This window comes from Phaseolus vulgaris, chromosome 8 (genome assembly GCF_051622355.1).
Source record: "Phaseolus vulgaris cultivar YP4 chromosome 8, ASM5162235v1, whole genome shotgun sequence".
In the NCBI taxonomy this organism is placed as follows: domain Eukaryota; kingdom Viridiplantae; phylum Streptophyta; class Magnoliopsida; order Fabales; family Fabaceae; genus Phaseolus; species Phaseolus vulgaris.
The window spans coordinates 13,399,559-13,422,213 of NC_143505.1; the positions used below are offsets into that span (position 1 = coordinate 13,399,559).

Consider the following 22,655-nt stretch of genomic DNA (forward strand, 5'->3'; position numbering starts at 1 on the left):
CAAAACAGTTTTCTGTTATGGTCCCAAAACAAACAATCGGTTGAATGCTCGAATCAATTGGTTGTTTTGGTTTGACAACAAGTCCACCATCAAAAACAGTTTTCAACCTTTCTCAAAACACCTAAGTATAAAACAATTGGTTGTTTTGACAAAACAACAGGTTGTTTTTCACTTAGCTTGAAAAACACTTTCAATTAAAAAGGTTTGAGAATGCTTAAGCTTTGGATTCAATCAAGAGTGGATTAACACAAATAATCTACCCCAGATCCTATTCTAATACACCTCAGCAATAGCAAGCACATCCAGCCTTCCATCAAACTCAAAGGGTTTGGATTCTTCAAAGCTTGAACACACTTGATTCAACCATTTGCCCCTATTTGATGAAGACAAATTCTTGGTTGCTTGTGTTGGATTTGATTGAATCTGAAGCAGTTCCTGCAAAACAAAGTTTAAGCAAAGCACAATATCTCTGATAGAAGGTTAGAGCAAAAACAGAAACAATATATCAGCAACATTAAAACCAACAGAAATAAGGCTTACTTAAACACTCAAACACAACATAGAGTTTGCATAAAAAATAAAAGTTAATGAAAGACAACAGAACATAAAATCTCCCCCTATTTGTCTTCATAGATAGACAATAAAAAGAGATAAAAAAGATAATTGTTCCAGATTATACATAAATTTAAAACAAAAGCTCTTAAACTGATACATGGCTAAAAACAATCGGTTGTTTTTCCTTTAATCATCCTTGCCATACTGGAGTTCAAAAATTTGATTATGAACAGCTTCTATATGGTCATCCAAGGTCATAAACCGTGTATCCATGTTGTTGAATCTGTTGTCTATACTTTGGAAGTTGCTCACACACAAATCATGAAGATTCCTTTGATTCTCGGCTAAACCATCAAGCCTATTCACTATTTATCTTTCAAAAGAAGACATGGATGGCATTTCATCTCCTTGATATCCTGCTCTGGTTCCAGCACCTAAATTGGTTTCAGGCTGTTCTTCATGGTGAAAATCCATGTTAGCAGCTTGATCTTCTTCATCAAAATCAGCAGCTGCAGCACTTGATGAAGCACCATGATCACCTTCTTTGCTCACCCATTTCCCATTTATTTTGGTGAATCCCATCTTGCTAAGCGAGCCATTCTTCATCTCTTGTGTTGACTTAACCAGCTCAGATGACTCATCTTCAAGATTCACTTCAAAATAGAACAAGAATTTAGAGATTAAAACAGCATAGGGATAGTGGTAATCACTTAACCTCATGGCTTTTTGCATGTGTTCTTTAATGATGTGGATCCAGTTGATTTTGATCTTCTTCATGATGCAGTAGATGTATACAAGGTCTTCTTCTGTTAGGACAAAATGGTTGCTCCCCCTTGGAGTAAGAATCCAAGCTACAATAAGAGCAAGCTCCCTTTCATCTAGCTTTAAGCCTCCAACCGAACAAGTTCTCACTTGGGCATTTTGATTCTTCAAGCAACTCTTGTAGTATTGGACTTTGTTAAAATCCTCCACTACTCCAAGATTTCCCTTGATGATTCTTAGACCATCATATTTCAGGCCAACTACAACAGTCCACACATCATGAGTGATCTCCATGTCAACTCCCTTCACATGAGAAACAAGGTTGGTTCCCTCAAACTTGAGATTGGTGTAGAATACCCGAATGAAATCAGGGTATATGTTTCTCTTCATCTCTAAGAACCTTCTCAGCAGCTGGTCCTTGAGTAGTTTCCTCACATTGTCTAGCTTTTGGCTTTTCAGCCAATCAAAGGAAACAACTTTGGGGTTGTTCATCACCTTTATGCTAGTTTCAAAACGATACTTTTCAATGAGTTCATTGTCTCCAGAAAACCAGCCCTCTAGTCTCCCTCCAGACCTCACAGCTCTAGTTTTGACCCTCTTTGATGTAGGAGGAATTGATTCCATGATAGCAGAAAAAGAGGCAAAGAAGACTCACACAAAGACAGCAAAAGATGTTGCAAGAGATGACTCAATTGATTGTTCTTGTGAGAGAGAACAGCTGCACCAGAATTTAAAGAGAAACAGAACCAAATTGCATTCAATTGATGTGAGTGGGTTTCAGTATTCAAAGAGAAAAGACTTGACCAAGACCTGTACAGAAAATGTCAGAAACAGCAGAAAATCACATGATCATCACATGTGATCTTTGAAGGAAGAGGGCATTCACCCTCACATTTGAAGTTCTTCCTTCTAGTCTTCTCAAAATTAAAAGAAGACATAAAATAAAGAGAGGATCAAGCCTAACGCCAAAGAAGTCTACAAGCTTTCAAGAATGGGCTTCAATTAAATATCTCTCTTTATAGTTTCTTTTAATTTGTAAAAAATATAGAATAGTGTTTAGAAAGGTGCTTAGAGGGAAACATTAGACACCTCTTTTGTAAAAGCATCTTTAGGCTTTAGTTTAGAAAATTCTAGAAGCTTGGGGAGTGAGCTTAGTAAGGGGGGCGTGATCTTAGGAGCTTTTTGGGTAGCTTAGGGAATAAACTATGTAAATGACCAGCCCTTGCTCCTATAAAAGGAGGGCTTAGGTCCTTCACAATTCAGATTGGAAATTTGTATTAATGAAACTCTACTCAATTTGAGAGAGAATTGGAGAGCTTTGTGCCTTCCTCACTTAGTCTTATCTTGAGTGTTCTTGGTTACCTCAAGTGGCGACATAGCACACTCATCTTGGAGTCTCCATCCTCTAAGTGGCATGATCATCCAACCAATCCTCCATCTTCATGAGCTCTCTCTTCTCCTTCCTTCCTTCTCTTTTTATGTTCATGTCTTAGCTTGGTTCTTTGCTTTTTCATTTCGGCATTTCAATTCCTTTGTGTTTTGCTTCGGTTTATTTCACTTTTGTTGTTCAGGTTTGCTTCTTCTTCTTTTCTAGTTGCTGTTTTTTGGTTCAATTTGACAATACATGGAACTTCCATATGAGTTTGGGTTTTGGTACTAGTCTTGGTGAGTTCTTGAACATAGAACCTTGATCCAATTCTATGAAAAAGTGCCTACCTCATATCTAACTCAAGTTGATTCCTAAGAATGTCAAGAATCATTCATATTGTGCTATTGGAATCATATCATGTGGTATCTAGAGTTTAGGTGTGTTCTTGTTTAATTTTGAGTTGTGTTGCACTTTAATTCAAGAGCTCTTTAATTCTTGTTGTTTATCTTTCTGTTTTTAGGCTTATTTTGAGTTTTATTGCTGTTTTCTTAATTGTGCCTATCATGTGTTTGTGTATTTTCCTTTTTGAATCCATAGTCATGTTTTGTCATATTACAAGTTTTGTCATAGTCATGTTTTTCCAAGTATGTCATCACTTCTTGTAGTACTTTTATTGATTTTTTTTGTTTCTTGCTTTGGTGTAATACAGTTTCTGAGTTTGATAATTGATCCTTTGTGCATTTTTTGTTTTAGTATTGAGTTCATACTTGTATTTTAGATCTATACAAGTTCCTATACATCATTTCCATTATGTCTTTGCTAGTTCTACATTCTGTTTTTCATTCCTGTTAGGATTCCTCTGTTTTTCTGAAAACATGCTTACTGTTTCGATTTATTGCAATTGATTTACTCACTGGAAATTTCTGAAATTCTGGATTTGTGTTCTTTAAAGTGTTATAAAACAACAGAAAAAAGAAGTACTTCAAAATTCAAAGTAAAAAAAAATGATAAATCAAAAACAAAAAGTGTGCAATTCTGCCGAAAAAAATACGGTAATCTGGCAGTGATTTTGAAAATTTATCTCAATTAATTGGCTTACTGTTTTTGAGTAATTCCAGTGCCATTGTTGAGCTAAGATCTTGAACTTTCTGTGGTTAAAATTTCATAATCCAGTTCGCTTTATATCGTTCCAGTTAAATCAGTGAACATCAAGCACAGTTTGCATAAAAATATTTTCCAGTAGCTCTGTTTTTGTTTTCTTCATCTACTCTAGTGCTTTTCTTTAGGTATCTTTTGTGTGCCTTTTTTTTTCATTGAGTACCTTATTTTCTTACTTGTCTTTTATTCATTACTCTTTGAGTTTGTCATACATCTAGTATTCCTTTTGTTATAGCCTTTTATTGCTTATACCCTTTCTTGCTTGTCTTTCATTATTCATTGGTTTTGTGGTGAATTGCTTTGAAGATTGTGTGCTCTTGCTTTGACATATTTCATTTGAGGTTACTCAAGGCCTCAAGATCAGCTTGGTCAAGGGAGTATTCTTTCTTTGGAGTGATTTAAGTGACACTTCACTTCGGCATTTGGTTCCAAATTCTTTTGGCTAACTTTGTTTGCTGTTTTCTTTTTACATTGGCTTCATATTCCAGCAGTGGTTCTTCCAAACAGCATTATTCTAGCAAAGCTTCTGCTCTTGATGAATTAAAAAAAGGCAAAACGAACCATTAATCTCCAAGATGAAGCTATAAGAAAGTTGGAGGAAAGAATACAAAGAGTTGAAATGAAGCAAACTAGGTCCTCTAAATCAATCAATGGAGAACGTCATTCTCATACACCTTCATCTAGAGGTTCTTCCAATGATTATAGCCGTGAAGAAGAACATAGAAGAAGGAGGCCTTAACCCAAATTTCATGGATATAGACCACCTCATGCTCATGAAGATAAACGTGAAGATGGCTATTACCGAGATGCAAAGGCCAAGCTCCCTTCGGTCAAAATTCCTAGTTTCAATGGGGATAGTGATCCTAATGTGTATCTATATTGGGAGGCTAAATGTGAACAGATTTTTGACCTCCATGAGATCCTAGATGAGCACAAATATAAGCTAGCCACCTTAGAATTTAGTGATTATGCCAAAGAATGGTGGCATAAAATTGTAATGGACATTATATATCGCAAGAAACCTCCCGTGGTTTCTTGGAATACTTTGAAAGAGTGTATGCGCGCGAGGTTTGTCCCTCCTTCTAGGAAGGAACACTTGTTGAAGTTCCAAAGGCTTCCTCAAGGACATAGGATGGTAGATGAATACTTTAAAGATTTTGAAACAACTTTGACTAAAATGAATATGCATGCTAATGAAGAGTCAAAGATAAAATGATTTATACATGGTTTGAGAAGCGATATTAGAGCATTTATAGAATTAAATGAGTACTCTTCTTTAAAGCAAGTCCTTCGCATAGCCATCAAGATGGAATTATATCTTTTGAAAACCACTTCTCCAAAAAAAGTTTCTATTACAAATCCTTCTACTCCTAAGTCACCTACCAAAACTTCAAATATCAAATGTTTTAAATGTTTAGGTTTTAGGCACATAGCTCTTCATTGTCCACAAAAGCAAACCTTAATGATAAACAAGGTAAAACAAGACCTAACTCACCCACCTACCACAAGTAAATATGAAAACGACAAAGAAGGCCAAGTTGACATGGGTCTTATCCTTTCACCTCCAAGGTGTTTTCCTTCCTTATCTTTTTCATTACCCAAGGTTCCTATTTCAACACCATCTTGGTCAAAAAATGTTAGGGATGATTTTATACCTCCTAATGGTTCTCACCATTTAAGAGGTCTTTTTCCAAAACATATCGTCATTACCAAACAAATTTTTCCAACTTGGTCGATTTCTAGAACCTCCTTTTCTGAAATTCCTTTGTTTCCAAATGCTAAGTCGTGTTTACCTTTTTCTTCCACTTTTAAGTGTAAAATTAAACTGACTTTGTTATATGCAGGGATTCAGAATTCGTGGACGAATTCTCTCCAACTCGAGGAGTATGATGAGAATCAAATAAATGAGGCTTTTATTAATGAAGGAAGAGGGCATTCACCCTCACATTTGAAGTTCTTCCTTCTAGTCTTCTCAAAATTAAAAGAAGACATAAAATAAAGAGAGGATCAAGCCTAACGCCAAAGAAGTCTACAAGCTTTCAAGAATGGGCTTCAATTAAATATCTCTCTTTATAGTTTCTTTTAATTTGTAAAAAATATAGAATAGTGTTTAGAAAGGTGCTTAGAGGGAAACATTAGACACCTCTTTTGTAAAAGCATCTTTAGGCTTTAGTTTAGAAAATTCTAGAAGCTTGGGGAGTGAGCTTAGTAAGGGGGGCGTGATCTTAGGAGCTTTTTGGGTAGCTTAGGGAATAAGCTATGTAAATGACCAGCCCTTGCTCATATAAAAGGAGGGCTTAGGTCCTTCACAATTCAGATTGGAAATTAGCAATAGAGAAACTCTACTCAATTTGAGAGAGAATTTGTGAGAGCTTGTCTTCTCCTACACCTTGTCTTATCTTGAGTGCATTTGGTTCTCTCAAGTGGCGGCACTAGCTCACTCATCTTGGAGCCTTCATCCTCTAAGTGGCGTGATCATAAAACCAAAGCATCCATCTCCATAAGTTCTTCTTTCTTTCATCTCCATTTTATATGAAGCTTAAACATGTCTTAGTTTCTTTTGTTCGGATCATCTTCCTTTCCTTGCACTTTTGTTCGGCTGTTTTCATTTGATTCTGTTTTAATCCAGTTCAGTAGCTTCTTTTCATAATTCTGTTCGGTTCAATTGCTTTCTTAAGATTTTTAATCGGTGCCTTTGCCTTTTTACACAATTTGTTCGGTTCAATTGACAATAGATGGCTCCTCCATATGAGTTTGGTGTTTGGTGCAAGTCTTGGTGAGTTCTTGAAACATAGAACCTTGATCCAATTCTATTATAAGTGCCTAAGCTATCTCCAACTCAAGTTGAGTCCATAGAATGTCAAAGAATCATCTCTTCTTTGCTAGTGGATTCATATCAGTCATCACATGTGATCTTTGACTAGTCATAAAGGCTTTTAAATTTTCAAGATTTTGGAATATATTCCTTTATGCATGTTGTAACTTCCTCCAGAACATGATCAACTTTCAACACTGCTTTATTGACTAAGGATTCTTTCATAATTGAGATTTACAACAGACAGAATTAAAAAAGGAATTAAATCCATTCTTTCACAATGCTGTCAAAGAGGAAACAATTGGTTGTTTTTCTACAGCAGCAAAACAGATTTTGAATTTTTAAGAATTAGCATATAGGATTCAATGTAGATGAAATTGAGCATTTAACAAGAGATATTAAGCATGAATATGATTTTAAAAAGAATTAAAGATAGAGATAAGGAAGGTCTTATCCTTTATGAAGTTCCTTCAATGAGTCATTGCTTTGTGATCAAGAAACCTCTTTTGACTATTTGAGAGTCTTGGACTGATACATAACATTGATTCAACTTCAATGTTAATCTTTTCCTTCCAAGAACCTGATCAGATGACTCAGTGCCTCATGTTCTTCTAGATTCCCCGCATAAACATGAATTCAAGCAACAAGGTTTGGTCCCCTTACAAATGTGGGTCCATTTGACTTATTTTTGTTGTTTGAAACTTCACATCCTTTGGGAATCCACTTCATGAAGCCTCTGGGAACAGAATATTTCCTTATTTTGTAGAATCTAACAGAATGGCCTTTCTTCATGCAATAAAAGCATGTAACAACCGGTTGTTTCGACTTAACAATCGGTTGTTTTACTGACTGTTTTGAAAAATTCTTTGAAAACTTATCTTGCTTGTTTTGTGGATTAAAACCTAATCCAGCTCTTCCAAAAACACAGTTTTGAGATGCCAAGACATTCTCAAAGTTGGATTTTCCTTTTGAAAGTTTATCCATAGTACTAACAAGATAATGCACTTTCTTTTCAAGATTTTCACAATTTTCACAAATGAGAATGTCACACTTGTTGCAAGAAGATTTTTTGCAATGAGTTTCCAGATTTTCAAAATCACTTTTTGATTTTTACAGCTCTTCTTCAAGTGCCTTAACTCTCTTTTCAAGCCAGTTGTTAAGTTCTTTTAATCGGTTGTTTGAAAGAACCAATCTATTAGCTTCATCATGTGTTTCTTGAAAAGCTTCAAGCAATTCATTATAATTTTCAACATTTAGAGAAGCACATGAACTTACATCACTTGAGCTGCATGACTCGTCATTTACTTCTGCAATCAAGCATATGTTTGCCTTTTCTTCTTCACTTGATGATGAGCTTGATGAGGAGACTTCATTCTCATCCCAAGCTATGTAGGCCCTTTTTGACTTTCCCTTCTTTTCTTTGTAGCTTGACTTCTTCTCCTTGCTTTCTTTATTTGGGCAATCTGCCTTTATGTGCCCTTGCTCACCACAACCAAAACAAGTATAGTTATTGGAGTTAAAATCATTGGATTTTTTGTTTCCATACCTTTCTTTGTTGGTGTCTTTGTTGCGATTCCTTTTCAAGAATTTGCTAAACTTTCTAGATAGCAAACTAAGGTTCTCTTCATCACTTTCATCACTAGATTCTTGCTTGCTTTTTTGCTTGACAGCTTTTAAGGCAATACTCCTTGCATGCTTGTCTTCACTTTCTTGAACATTGAGTCTATTCATCTCCAACTCATGTTCCCTAAGCTTGCCAAACAAAGAAGCCATACTCAATGATGTTAGATCTTTTGATTCAGATATAGCAGTTACCTTAGGTTGCGAAGATCTATCAAGACATTTGAGGATCTTGATGTTTAACTCTTCTTTTTCAAAGATTTTCTCAAGGCTCATGAGGTGGTTGATGATGTGAGTGAACCTCTTCTGAACTTCAGCAATAGTCTCACCCTTGAGCATTCTGAACATTTCATACTCTTGGATTAGAGTATGCTTTCTGGCTCTTTTCACCTCATTGGTACCTTCATGAGTTACCTCCAAGGTGTCCCACATTTCCCTTGCTGATTTGCATTGAGAGACCCTGAAAAATTCATCTGAATTCAAGGCAGAAGTTATTATGTTTTTAGCAATGCAATCAAATTTGGCCTTCTTGCTTTCAAAATCAGTCCATTGAGACCAAGGTTTTTCAATGGAAGATCCATCTTTTTCAAATTTTGGAACAAAGGGGTCATTTTCAATTGCATCCCAAATACCTTTGTCAAGAGATTCAACAAAGATTTTCATTCTGACTTTCAAAAATTGGTAGTTCAAACCACAAAACAGAGGTGGTCTGTTGATTGAAGCACCTTCCCCAAAAAGTAATCTATCAGCCATATAAAAATAGTTTTAGGATCACACTTGAATAAATTTCAAGAACCAAGCTCTTGATGCCTATTGTTAGAATGTATGGCTTTAAACTAGAGGGGGGCTGAATGGTTTAAAGAGGGTTTTCGCAAAAATTTTAGTCTAGAATGAAACTCCTTTGAGAAAACTTGATTCAGAATTCAGTTTGCCAAAAACACAAAGCAATTTAGCACAGCACCAAAAAAACAATCGGTTGTTTCGCAGAAACAATCGGTTGTTTATACTAGTAAAACAATATAAAATGAAATTAAAGAGTTCAGGGGATAAAGAGATTGCACACACGGTTTATACTAGTTCACTCTTAAACCAAGAGCTACATCCAGTCTTCCCAGAAACCACCAAAGAAGTGAGCTTGATCCCCTCAAGACACACACTTCCTTTGGCTCAGCACATACACCACCAAGAATACTGATCTTGACAACCTCAAGAACACACAACACTTCTCAGCCTTACACAACAGAGTTTACACAAAGTACAGAAGGATTACACTTGTTACAGAATGATCTGAAATCAATACAAGATGAAAATCCTATTCCACACTCTCTTTATCAAAGCAATCTTCAACTCTTCAAAAGCAAAATCAGTGAGAAAACTCAAATATGTTTTTCTATGATTAAATATTTTGTTGTTTGTTACAAAAGCTTAACAAACTATTTATTGCTTTCAAAGACTGGTCAAAGCATTTAAAACTGGAGCGTATTCAGTTATAAAATCATTTAAAGCTCAGTCAAAGCACAAAACAATTTTCTGTTATGGTCCCAAAACAAACAATCAGTTGAATGCTCGAATCAATCGGTTGTTTTTGTTTGACAGCAAGTCAACCATCAAAAACAGTTGTCAACCTTTCTCAAAACACCTAAGTATAAAACAATCAGTTGTTTCGACAAAACAACAGGTTGTTTTTCACTTAGCTTGAAAAACACTTTCAATTAAAAAGGATTGAGAATGCTTAAGCTTTGGATTCAATCAAGAGTGGATTAACACAAATAATCTACCCCAGATCCTATTCTAATACACCTCAGCAATAGCAAGCACATCCAGCCTTCCATCAAACTCAAAGGGTTTGGATTCTTCAAAGCTTGAACACACTTGATTCAACATTTATTGGTACTTATATTCTTGAGCTAGTTTCCTCTGAGGAGAATAAGATGTTAATTAAATTCCCTGATTATTTGGAAATCAAAAATGTTGTTTTTAATCTTAATGGTAATAGTACATTTGGTTCTAATGGTTTTGGTGGTGTTTTCTATCATTCTTGTTGGGAAATTATTGGGACAAATGTTTGCAAAGCTGTTCAACAGTTTTTTAAACAAAAATGGGTTCTTATATTAATGAACAATATGTGGTATCTCTTATTCCTATGATTCAGGGTGCTAAATCCATTAATATTACATGATGATTGTTGTTGCTAATTTCAAATTTAAGATTATTTCCAAAATACTTGTGGATAGGCTTGCAGTTGTGGCTGCTAGAATCATTTCTCCTACTCAATATGTGTTTGTGCAAGGTAGAAAAATTCAGGATTGTATTGGTATTTCTTTTGAAGCTATTAACATGCTTTCTAAAAAGGTTAGATGAGGTAATGTGGCTTACAAAGTTGATATTCAAAAAGCATTTGACACTCTAAGTTGAAAGTTCTTCTTATTAGTTTTGACACGCTTTGGTTTTCATCCCTTCTTTGTCGGTTGGATTAGTACAATTCTCTGTTTAGCTATGCTTTCTATCAAGATAAATGGTAGTTTGGTGGGTTTTTTCTCTCTAAGTTTGTGAATGATAAGAAGATTCTACATATGGCTAGTCCACAAGGTTATCTCACTCCCTCTTTTATTTTATATGTTGATGACATATTTGTTTTCTTTAGGGAGGATAATATGTCTCCTAGAAATTTGAGTATTTTTCTTAAATATATGGAGATTTTTCCGTTCAATATATTAATAATTCTAAGAGTATTTTTTTCACCATATATAATTCTGCAAGATTTGTAACCAAAATTCAACGTCTTCTTTCTTGTAGTCATGGTTGTTTACCTTTTACTTATTTAGGAGTGCCTATTTTTGTTGGCGCTCCAAAGTGTCGATTTCTTCAACCTTTGGCTAATAAAGTCAAATTAAAGTTAGCATATTGGAAAGTTAAATCTCTTAGCATGATGGATCAGATTCAGTTGGTTAATACGGTCATTATTAGATTTCTAACTTATAGCTTTAATATGTATAAGTGGTCTGTGTTCCTTCTTAAGCAAGTTGAGCAGTGGTATAGAAATTTTATTTGGACTGATGATATTCTGAAAAAAGGCATAAGATACAGTTAATTAGGCTAAGATTAGTTCTTCTATTGAGAATGGAAGTTTGAAGATTATTAACCATTTTCATGAAAATAATGCGTATCTTCTTAACTTTGCTTATAACAACAAACCTTGGTCTTTTCTCCTGAAAGTCATGGTTCTTAAATCAAAATATAAGTTTAGAATGGTTTATAGATCCTTATCTATTTGGCCTGGAATTAAGTAGTTTTATCACATTATTCTTAACCATACTTCTTGGACTATTGGTATAGGTACTTTTATTAATTTATGAAATGATAAATGGTGTTCTACTACTTCTTTAGCAAATAGTGAAGGGTTATAATGGTGTTAGCATTTTGGATACAGTCTCTCAATTTTGGACTGGTTGTGATTGAAATATTCCCTTGTCTTACGACATATGCCTTTTTTTAATCATATCATGGTTAGGGAGGAACATGATATTCCTAATTGGATAATATCACAACAGTCTTCTTTTCTAAACACAACAAGTATTCAAAAGGTGTTAAACATATATGAAATTGAAATACATTGTCGTTAAAGAATAAGTTCAAAAAACAAAGGGTGTCAATTGAACACATTAGCACTAATCTCATGATTGCAGATCCGTTGACAAAAGGTCTTCCACCAAAGACATTTAATGAACATGTTGAAAGAATGGGTGTTACTAAAAACCATTTTTGACCTTATGATTGAGTTTCATGTTCTTTATGTAATTGGAACTTCAAACTTATTATATTATTGTTTCTAATATTTAATGCATTCTGTTTTATTGTATTTGTTGTTCAACAGGATTAATATTTGTCTTTGACTAAGACATTATTGTTGGATCATCATGAACATTTCATTTATAGGTCATATTAAGTAGAAAACTAAATTGTAGTACTTGGAAGGAATTATGTCGATTTAATGACAAACTCATATTAGCCTATACTTAATGATGATATAATTATATAATCAATGCTTAAGATATTTCAACCTGATGTTATGTGCAGTATATTTTGCTTATTAAACCATAAACATAATTCTGCCATATTGGCCAAGTGGGAGGATGTAAAATATGCATATATGGCATATATGTGGTTTAAAAAAATAAAATAAAAATAATATTCGTTGGTTATGAAATTTTAGAAAAGGTAGTTGAGATATTTTCTTTTCCAACAGAAAGTTTTGTAAAAATGAAAAAATTGTTAAAATGAAAAAAACTAATTTTATAATTTATCATCTATTATCAATCCATTAAAGAACAAATCTTCATAGATCAAGTACACATATTTCAACTTATAAGATTATGAAAACCATATAATTCTACTAATATCTTGGCTTAATACTTATGTAAAACTAAAGTTAGATTTTCATAATAAAAAAATATTTACACTCCAAACAACAAAATAACAGAAAGTTTATAAACCATCTCCCATTGCTGATTGTCTATACACAATTATCATGTATTTATAAAATGACATTTATTGTAGGTGCTTATAATAAGTAATATATATAATTAAAATCTTTTATGGTTCACAATCTTTCCTTTATTTTTCATTTTATTAGAAAATAGAATACATGTTTGGTTCTCAAATAACATGGGATATTAAAAACAGGCAAGAGTGGGGCTAAACATTAGTATCAACACAACAATATTAAATTGTGTAACCCCCATCTATGGTTATAATTTGTCCAGTGATGTATGAAGCAGCTGGAAGGCAAAGGAAAGCAACCATTCCTGATATGTCCTTAGGTTCTCCAATGCGACCAGCCATTGTTTTAGCCTTCGTAGCTTCAATAATTTTACTCCCTTCATCAAGAGATTCCTATAACAAAAGCAATACTGAGAGATCTTTGGAATGACTGCTAAATTAATTATGCAAATTAGAGTATTACCAGTATAAAATCCAGAAGTTCGGTCTTAACAAATCCAGGTGCTACAGCATTTGCACGAATATTATCCTTTGCCCATTCCAATGCTACGTTCTTGGTGAATTGATTCATAGCTCCTGAATTATATTTACATACAGATTCATTATCTTCTGAAGCTCCAATTTATGAAGTTTCCAATTTAAAAGGATCCAAAGATAGGAAATATACCTTTAGAGGATGCATAGACAGAACTGAAAGGAAAAGATTTAAGACCTGCAATTGAGGATACGAATACTATGTTCCCATATCCAGATGCTTTGAGAAGTGGATGTGCTAGTTGACATAGGTGGTAACTAGACTCAAAATTAGTTCCCATTATTGTACTTATATCTTCTGCAGTATAATCTATGAGGTTCTTAGGTACAGTAGTTCCAGCATTGTTTATCTACAGAAAACCAGAAATTGAAAGAGAATTGAGCTATGTGTATCACGAAATTTAGAAACCTGATGGTGGAGCCTTGAATAAGCTGAAAGAAATCTTAATATAAATTATTTTTATCCCTTTGAACATGCATTAACAATACTCAGTTGTTTGTATACCAAAGTTTTGTAATTAGAAATGCTCTTGCTACCATTAATTATGTTTTGTTCTCCTCTTGCTAGTTATACTCGGAACTTTCTCAGATGAAAAATTGTCATGATATGTGTAGTGCATATTATGCAGAAACACTGGTATAAAATTCTTAAAAGTTTAATTAAGAGGGTCATACCAGAATGTTGAGTTTTCCATCAAAGATGGAAGCAACATCTCTCATTAAATTCTCACGTTGGTCACGGGATAATACATCACATGAAGAACCTGTTATAGAAAATCCTTTTCTATTCCATTCTTCTAAGCATTTATCAATATCTTGCTGTTTACGTGCACATATATGCACAGATGCCCCAAATTCAGCCAATTCCTCTGCTACAGCGTACCTTATTGCAAACAGAATAAAAAATTCAACTAGCAATAACAGGAATAGTATTAAAATAAGAATGTAGAAGACATTATAGAAGTGAACAAACCCTATGCCTCGGGTGCCTCCTGTAACTAGAGCAGTCATTCCATGGAGTGACCATTTTTGGTCTTTGAAGCAGCTCAACTTTGTTTCTGCCATATCCCTCTGCTTGGTAGTTTGTGAGGAGCTTCAAACACAAATAAGTTTTGATTGATTTGCTTATCTATTTGATGGATATTGTTTTGGTTTTTTCTTTTCATAGCACAGTTTTAGTGGTTCTAGTTTGTGAAAGAGAAATTTTGTTTCTAAATTCATATGCAATGAAAATATATAGCTATAAAAATATATTCTTATTTTATTAAAGAAAGAAATTACAGTTTAAAAAAGGAGTGCGATGCTAAGATGACTGTCACAAGTTGCAGATGACTGTCTCAATATCATGTTTTGTTGTCACTTATTACACTAGCATTCAGATATAAAACTTGTGAATTATAGACTAATCAACACTTTCATTTATTGGTATTATAATTGTTGAATTTGACTTAATTTCATTAATAATTGTGAGATAAGTATAAATACAAAAATTTAAAATTTTAAGTAATTAATTTTATTATAAGTCCCTAATCATCTCATAGAATTTATGAAATTATTTATAAACATTTCATAAAATTATTAAAAATCTTATTTTAATATCAGCTTAACTAAGTTATAACTCTCTGGTAAATTAGAATATTTTTCATTGAGTCTCTATTAGTTTTTTATTATTATTATGTTGAGTATTATAAAAATTATATTTTTCAAGTTTATGTTGTTTGATTTTTTTTTTTTATTAAGAATGTATTTTATCTCTTCATCTTATTTATTTGTTTTCATTATTAAAAATATGGACTTTTTTATTAATATTAAATTATATTATTGTTAATGTAAAACAAATGGAAAACAATATTGTTTTACATTAATCATAATATCATTTTATATTTAGGTTTCGTAGTTATCTAGTTAATAGAAAAATTAAACAATATAAAATATAAAAAAAAAAACACTACAAAAAAAAGTGTATATTGTAGCAGTTATTTTTATATAAACTGGTATTTATAACCGCCACAATATACGCTTATGGCAGTTTTCCAAAGTTTAATGAGGCGGTTTAACGCGACCCACCACTTTAAACATAGTGTAAGTAGTTGCGGTTTTTATATGTAAGTAGTGTCAGTTATACCTGTCGCAATTTACATTTATTGAAGAAGACTTTGGCGCCATAATATACGTAAGTAGTGACGTTTTTAACTGATATAATTTTAATTCTGAATAAATAAAATTTAACCACCACTTTTTTATAATTTTTTTTATAATTTGTTTTATACAATCATAAAATTTAATCACCACTTTTTCATAATAAAATAAAATAATGTATAAAGTTATAATCATCCATTCATTTCATTGAAAATTAAAGCACACATAATAATGTTCAAAAGTTTATATGTAAATTAAAGACACTAATAAATATTTAAATATATTAATACCTCATTGGTGAATGCATGAACCAAATTAGCTGTCATTGCAGCAAAATGTTATGGAACATCTTTTCTTGAAGCAATATATGCAAGCAAAGTGTTCATTTAATTTTTCACAATTGCAAGCTCATTTTCCATTTGAGTTACCTTGTCCTCCACATTTAACGAAGTTGAACTAGAGGAAGCATGATTCATACCACTTAGCCTTTTCAACCTAATTTATAACATTTTTTTTTATTTCTTCTTAATAAAAACTTCGCTTAAATATTATGGTTTCAAATTAATTCTCAATACATTATATTTGATGCCACATATAAACAAATTATTTCACTCAACTATTATTTGTAAGTCATGGAAAAAGTACCAAATTAAATCATTCAAGAAACAAAAGAAGACACTTGCATTTAGAGGCTTCAAAACTATACCAAACAATTAGTGAATGAGTGTAAATCAAATGAATTAGAATTATCATGGTTTAACTTCATTTGAATTTTTAATACAGGATCACAATTATCCTATTCAATTAAGAGTATGGTATCATATCAATATGAATTAACTTATTCAAGGTGATTATACTGAGAAATAAGATTTTAACAATGAACAATCATCTTTACATGTTAATAACCACAAAATTATTGATTATTTTTTCTCATTCCAAGAAAATTTGTACTTAACAGAGATTATATTTAGCTTTTTCGACGATTTTAATCACTACTAATTAGGTCAGTTTTTCTTTTCTCAGAAAAATCCAACTATTTTTAACTGATTATCAACGATTTTTACTAACTTTTACAATAATAATTACTTTTTGACTATTTTTTGAACCCATACTTTCAGCAGTTTATAAACCTACTACTTTCTGTAGTTTTAAACCCGGTTAATTTTATTTTTTTGTGTTTTTTTAATGCGTTGTGTTTTTTTAAGGTAAAATAATTAAACAACAAATTTTAACGATTGAAACTAGTAAAATATTACAATATCATTTGTTCTCAGTCATAAAATTAAACATAATGAAAAACCTAATAACATCCTTCTAAGTTTTCTTCTTTGCCAGCCTCGTTTACGTTTCCCAAGTCAATTTTAGCTCCAAATGAGCACGACAAAAAGTCAAAACATTAGTTTAGACAAATAAAACAAATTTAAACTACAAGAAGTCATTTTTAGGCCAATTTTATAAAAAACTATTTTATTTCTCCAAAAATACAAATCTAATATAAAAACAGGAAATAAGATCAAAAGAATTATAACATCCTTATTTACCAGTTATGAATACTATAATAGACATGCTATATATTTCAAAATATATTCCTCTTATTAAGGATTTTAATATTTACATGACTTAAAAGAACTATTTAACCGAACACAAATTTCTCCATCAACACAAACTGAAACTTTATCTCTTGTAAAATCATTTGTTCCCATGTAAATACATGATCATCATAGATAAATAAAATAAAAACAACACAAATAAAAGGATAAGCTAACTATTTTTAAAACTCCTAATATAAATAGAACTTCCATTAACACTCATATAATCCATCATTGCTCATAGATATATACAAAAAAAATCAAGAGTACATAAAATTTTATAATCAATCTCTCATGTCAGACTTCTATTGACCCATATACTCATACACTTGACTTTGCATTCAGAAGACTCGTGCATTGAATTAAATATAGAGATTCACACCTATCATACTACCTCACTGTAAATCCACACAATTATCGCGTAAAAATCTTAATATCTTGAATGACCTTATATCACAAGGTTAATCCATATGAATATGAAAGACCATATTCATTTTCACACGCAGACAAAATCACATGAACTTCCTTTGACTCTCACCATCTGAATAACTTCATCTATATGATTTCATTATATTAGTAGAGTCAAAATATCTCCTTCTAGACGCATCATTAGTCAATGCATGTCCTAACAATCTCAACATGGTATTTTCTTTCCTAAAAATACTATGTCTTAATTTCAACTTCATAATTAACATCTCACTTTATACAAAGTCACACAATTTAATCATTACCAAAACTTAGAAAGCAAACAATCCAAAAATTACATAAACACAAAAAAACTAAAAAGTTTTCAATTAATTATATAATTAAAATTGTCATCAAATTTAATTAAACACAATAAACAAATATAAACAGAAACACATAAGCAAATCTTAATTTTTTTTAGCTTGAGCGAAAACGGACCTTACTTGAGCGAAAATCAATCGAAAAGCACACCCAAAATTCACCCCATTTTTGCTAAAGCGAGATTTCTTCTCACTTAGACGGGAATGGGTCTCGCCCGAGCGAGATTCCTTCTCGCTTGAGCGAAAATGGACCCGAGAGCACCCCATTTTTCATCATATTCTCGATTGAGCGAGAATTTTCTCGCTTGAGTGAGATATGCATAAAAGATTTCTCAAAATTGATCTCATTAATATTTTCACCAAAATTTACATTCAAACTTGTATTTTTCATAAACCTACAACATTAAAATTGTCATTTCTTTATTTAGAAAGGTAGAGGTGCTCCCAATGAGCTACTCTATCAACATATATATTCATTATTCTTAAACCAAATCCAACTATCTAGATTTATAAAACAAATGCATACAACTCTTACACTTTAATTTAGACATCAATGCAATGCAACTCACTTTATAATGTGATTCAACACTTTCATTCTAAAAAAAAACATACCCAATAACTGATTCACATCACAATCAACATAAAATATAAACAATTCAATCTCAAAGAACATTATAATTTTCTAAAACACAAACATCGCTACAAGAAAAAATTCATACTAGTGATCACATCACCCCCGCATGCAGATCTTTTAATCTAGGGTTCTATTTGAAAATAAAACTAGTTTCCCTAACCTAACTTTGAGTAGTTGTGTTCACAAAGAGCTCTTATCCTACATAGCCCAAAGGTAGTTTAACCTGCATCATAGAGTCTTGATTAACGATCCAAATATGTCACTGGGACTCTGAACTAACAAGAATTAATCCTAAAGCTCTAAATGTCACATGCAAAGCCTATATCAAAGATAATCTATCAAGTTCAAAATCAACTCAATGAAAGAATGAGCAAAAATGAACTTACTCTGTCTAAAACTCTGATTAGGCAAACATGTGGTATTCTCTCCCATGAATCCAATGGCGAAATTCGATCGTCATTCTGATGACACAAATGTTCAGAAAGATAGAGAGAAGAAAGACAAATGAAAAAAAGAAAAAGTTTAGAGAGATGGTGGTTCTTTTAAAATGAAACCTTAATAACTGCTTTTTTGTTTATATACTTTTTTCACTTTAATAATAAAATATTCAAGTGTCATTTAAAATATATCACTTCTACTCTAAAGCTATTTTATAGGTCCCTATAAAAATCCTCAAGGAAATGCAATTAGTCTAAAAAATACGACAAAATTACTAGGACGAGTCTAGAATTTGTCTAGCAAGAAGACAATTCTAGAGATAAATTTGACAAGTAGAAATGTCTTAAAATGTGGACAACATTTCATTACTCAAATCAAAGTTAAAATTCATGTACAAGACGTGTTAGCATTCCGGATACAGTCTCTCAATATTGGACTGGTTGTGATTGGAATATTTCATTGTCTTTACAGTAGATGCCTCATTTTTTTAATCATATCATGGTTAGGGAGGAACATGATCTCCCTAATTGGATTCTAGATGAGCCTGGTCGTTTCACTCTTAAATCGCCTAGGACTTTTTTTTTGGAACCAGGAGTTCCCTGTAGTTGGGGTAAATTCATTTGGTCTTCATATATTTGGCCTTCCAAAACTCTAGTACTCTAGAAAGTTTTTCATGTGTGGTTTCCTACAGATCAACATATTCAGAATAAAGGTTTGCTTATATGTTCTATGTGTACGCTTTGTGAAAAGCACAAGGAATCTATTCAACATTTATTTTTTTGAATGTTTTAATGCTTTGCATATTTGGAGTTGGGTTCGGAAAGTTTTTCTTACTTCGCATTTCTCTAATAAGGATTATCTTTTTTCTTTTATTAAGAGTTATGGTAGTCCTTTGGTTAAATTGATTAAGCCTGTTGTGATAACCTTTTCTATTTGGATGATATGGCATATGAGGAATTATTCTATATTTAAGGATAAGATTGATGTTTCTAGGGCTATTTCGGCAATTAAAGATTTAACTTGTCTAGTGAGAAATTCGTTTAAAGCTTCAATGAAGAATGATATGTTGGATTTCAACATGATTAAGTTTTTGGTGTTAATACTCGTACTAGTAAAGTTATTTGTCTTTTTCCTATTAGATGGGAGTTCACTTCATCAGGTTGGGTTAAAATTAACATTGATGGGTCTTGTTACTTGTAGAGGTATTTTTCATGGGAGTATGGGGGAGTTTATTAGTGCTTTCTCTGTGTTTCTTGAAGTTTAGACTGCTATGGTTGCTGAGTTTTATGGACTTATATATGTATGGAGGAAGCTCAAAAGATGGGGTTTACTAATGTATGACTTGAATATGATTTTACCTTGGTTTATGTTGCATTTATTGCTAGGACTAATGTTCCATGGATGTTTCATAATCGATGGAATACTTGTCTTAATTACTGTGGGAAAAATAGGTTTAGGGTTACTCGTATTTTTCGTGAAAGGAATGTGTGTGTTAATAAGTTGGCTAATTAGAATTTATTCATAGAGAATCATTTCATTGGTATAATAGGCTTCCATCTAGTCTGTTCTTAGAATTCTTTATGAATAGGTATAGTCTACCTATATATCATTTTTGTTAACATATGGGCTTTTGTTTAGTCCCCCCATATTTTTTTTGTATTTTTTTTAATAATACTTTTTTCATGTGATGACAGATGATTGTTGTTACTTGAGGTGTCAGCCTAGCTGAGAGGCCAAGTTGCATAGTGATGCCTAACATGAAAGTTTTAATAAAAAATTCATGTACACGACACTGCTATTTATAAGATATGAAGCTTGGAAAAGAAACATCTAACCCTAGATGACCTAATCCTACCCATAAATTGGAAAGCAAGTTTCAGAAGTCCTCTCAAATGAAAGTGTAACAAGTGTCATCCCCTCATTGGTGTGAATCCTCTTGGGAGAGTGACAAGTGGCAAAGGCGCCAAATGCTCATGTAGAACGCGCCTAACCTTAATTTGCATGGCAAGCTAGGGTTTTAACCTAACTTGGTGCCCAAGTTGGGGTTTATGACCAATTTGGTACCCAAAATCCTCCCCGAGGTTAGGATATTTCACCTAATCTAAATTTGGCCCAAATACAAGGTCTAAAAAAAAATCCTATGTTACTTGTCCCAAAATACAAGACCCATGATAAATTCCTAAACTACTTTGTACAACTTTTACAAAACTAAGAAGAAAAAAGACTCTTCAATGTATACAATAAGACCTCATCTACTTCAGTCTTCTTAGCCAATAATTTTAAGGCTGGATGGTTACAAAATTATCAAGTAAAAAAATTGAGAATTCGAATACTCAAAAATAGGGAACTAAGAGGAACACTAAGGAGACCTTTGTTACTTAGGGGCATTGGAAGTTTGTTCAGAACCATGTTTTAACTAGTAAAAATACATGAACTTGTTTATGGTCAAATAAATTTGGAAGTAATGACAAAATATTTGAAAGGCCTTTAAGAAGGTCCAACTGTTAACATGAAGTTGACTTGAGACCACATTTGATGGAGAAGTGGGCCTCTTCCATCATCATTCATGATCGTCAACATCTGACATTAGAAAGGAGAATGAGGAAAAAAGTATGTCATGCTTTTTGAAGAAGAAATCGTACACAAAGTTGAAATCTTCTTTGTTGGTATTTGATTTCATATAAATTATATCACTAAGGTTGCAAGTCTCGGCTATGATAAATTCACTTATACTATCAAAACAAATGTTGAAAGAGGAAATAAACTCTAATATGAAATCCCTGGAAGTAAAATCGAAAGGATAAACAACTAATTCCCCCAAAACCTAAAAGTATCCAGGGTTTAAGATTGGCAGATTTTTTTCTTTTCTTTCAGTTCCTCACAATATGAAACCTTCCATTTAATATCCTTAGATTAGGCATCCTAGCTAGAAAAACAATGGGAGATGGAGGGAAAGAAACTTCCTTCATGTCTATTTGCTTAAGGCTAGTTATTGAATATGAGAATAAAAATGTCTGGATTGATTATGTTTGGATCAAGAAGGAGATTGTGATGTTGCGAGCGGAGAAATGTGAAAAATACAGAAAAATAATGTTAGAATTATAGGGCTCAAACAAGAGGGGGTGAATTGTTTTTGAAAGATTTTCGCAAGTATTGAAGGTAGAGTGAAAGGCTATGAAGAATTAATCAATGGAAAATCTGTCCAGCCAAATATAAAACTGTTTTTAAGCGTGATGCAAAAAATCAACCAGTTGTTTTTACGAAACAGTTGGTTGTTTTTATCAGCACTTTATAAAATCATTATTTTTGTTAGGGTTGGTCAGCCAATCGGGGAGACAGGCACAGGGATAACCAGAGCAGCCGATTCTAAATATTCATCCCCCTGACGATCAAGAAGGGGAGAATCCTTGACGAGGCTCTCAGCGTCGAGCTGATCCCTCCACCCAAGAAAGCATCAGGCCCAGAGAATGTCGACCGTAAGAAACGGTGTCGGTATCACAAGAACAACGAACATTCCACCAAGAAATGTCAGGCCCTCAAGGATAAGATAGAAGAACTTATTCAGGCCAGGCACTTGCAGCAATTTGTCCAAGGTAGCCAAGGCACAAGACGATCCCCCAGAGGGACGAGCCCGCGAAGCGGAGGAACCACTCCCTTCCGAGGGTGCGAGGAGATGATCGTCGACCCGAGCGTCGGCCGAGGAGAGATGAATCTCCATGTAGAGAAGACCCCCCCGCGGGAGAACAAGAGGAGAGGT

The 22,655-nt window shown here is 32.9% G+C and overlaps 1 protein-coding gene across 1 annotated transcript; it reads right to left on the minus strand.

Moving 5' to 3' along the window:
- Positions 1 to 12,870: 12,870 nt before the first annotated feature.
- On the minus strand, positions 12,871 to 14,520 carry LOC137825479 (tropinone reductase homolog). The gene is made up of 5 exons (XM_068631146.2): positions 14,287 to 14,520; positions 13,989 to 14,196; positions 13,447 to 13,663; positions 13,243 to 13,355; positions 12,871 to 13,172 (listed from the first exon to the last, which is right to left on the minus strand). Exons 1-5 carry the CDS (start codon positions 14,376 to 14,378, stop codon positions 13,002 to 13,004), a joined length of 801 nt encoding a protein of 266 aa, XP_068487247.2. The 5' UTR covers positions 14,379 to 14,520; the 3' UTR covers positions 12,871 to 13,001.
- Between the last annotated feature and the right edge of the window lie 8,135 nt (positions 14,521 to 22,655).

Bases quoted from the DNA above. Each gene is read 5' to 3' on its own strand.
- LOC137825479 (XM_068631146.2), bottom strand. From the start codon at position 14,378: ATGGCAGAAACAAAGTTGAGCTGCTTCAAAGACCAAAAATGGTCACTC. The intron at 14,197-14,286 runs GTTTGTTCACTT...GTTTGCAATAAG, and splicing joins GGAGGCACCCGAGGCATAGG to GTACGCTGTAGCAGAGGAAT. The intron at 13,356-13,446 runs GTATATTTCCTA...AATATAATTCAG, and splicing joins TGTCTATGCATCCTCTAAAG to GAGCTATGAATCAATTCACC.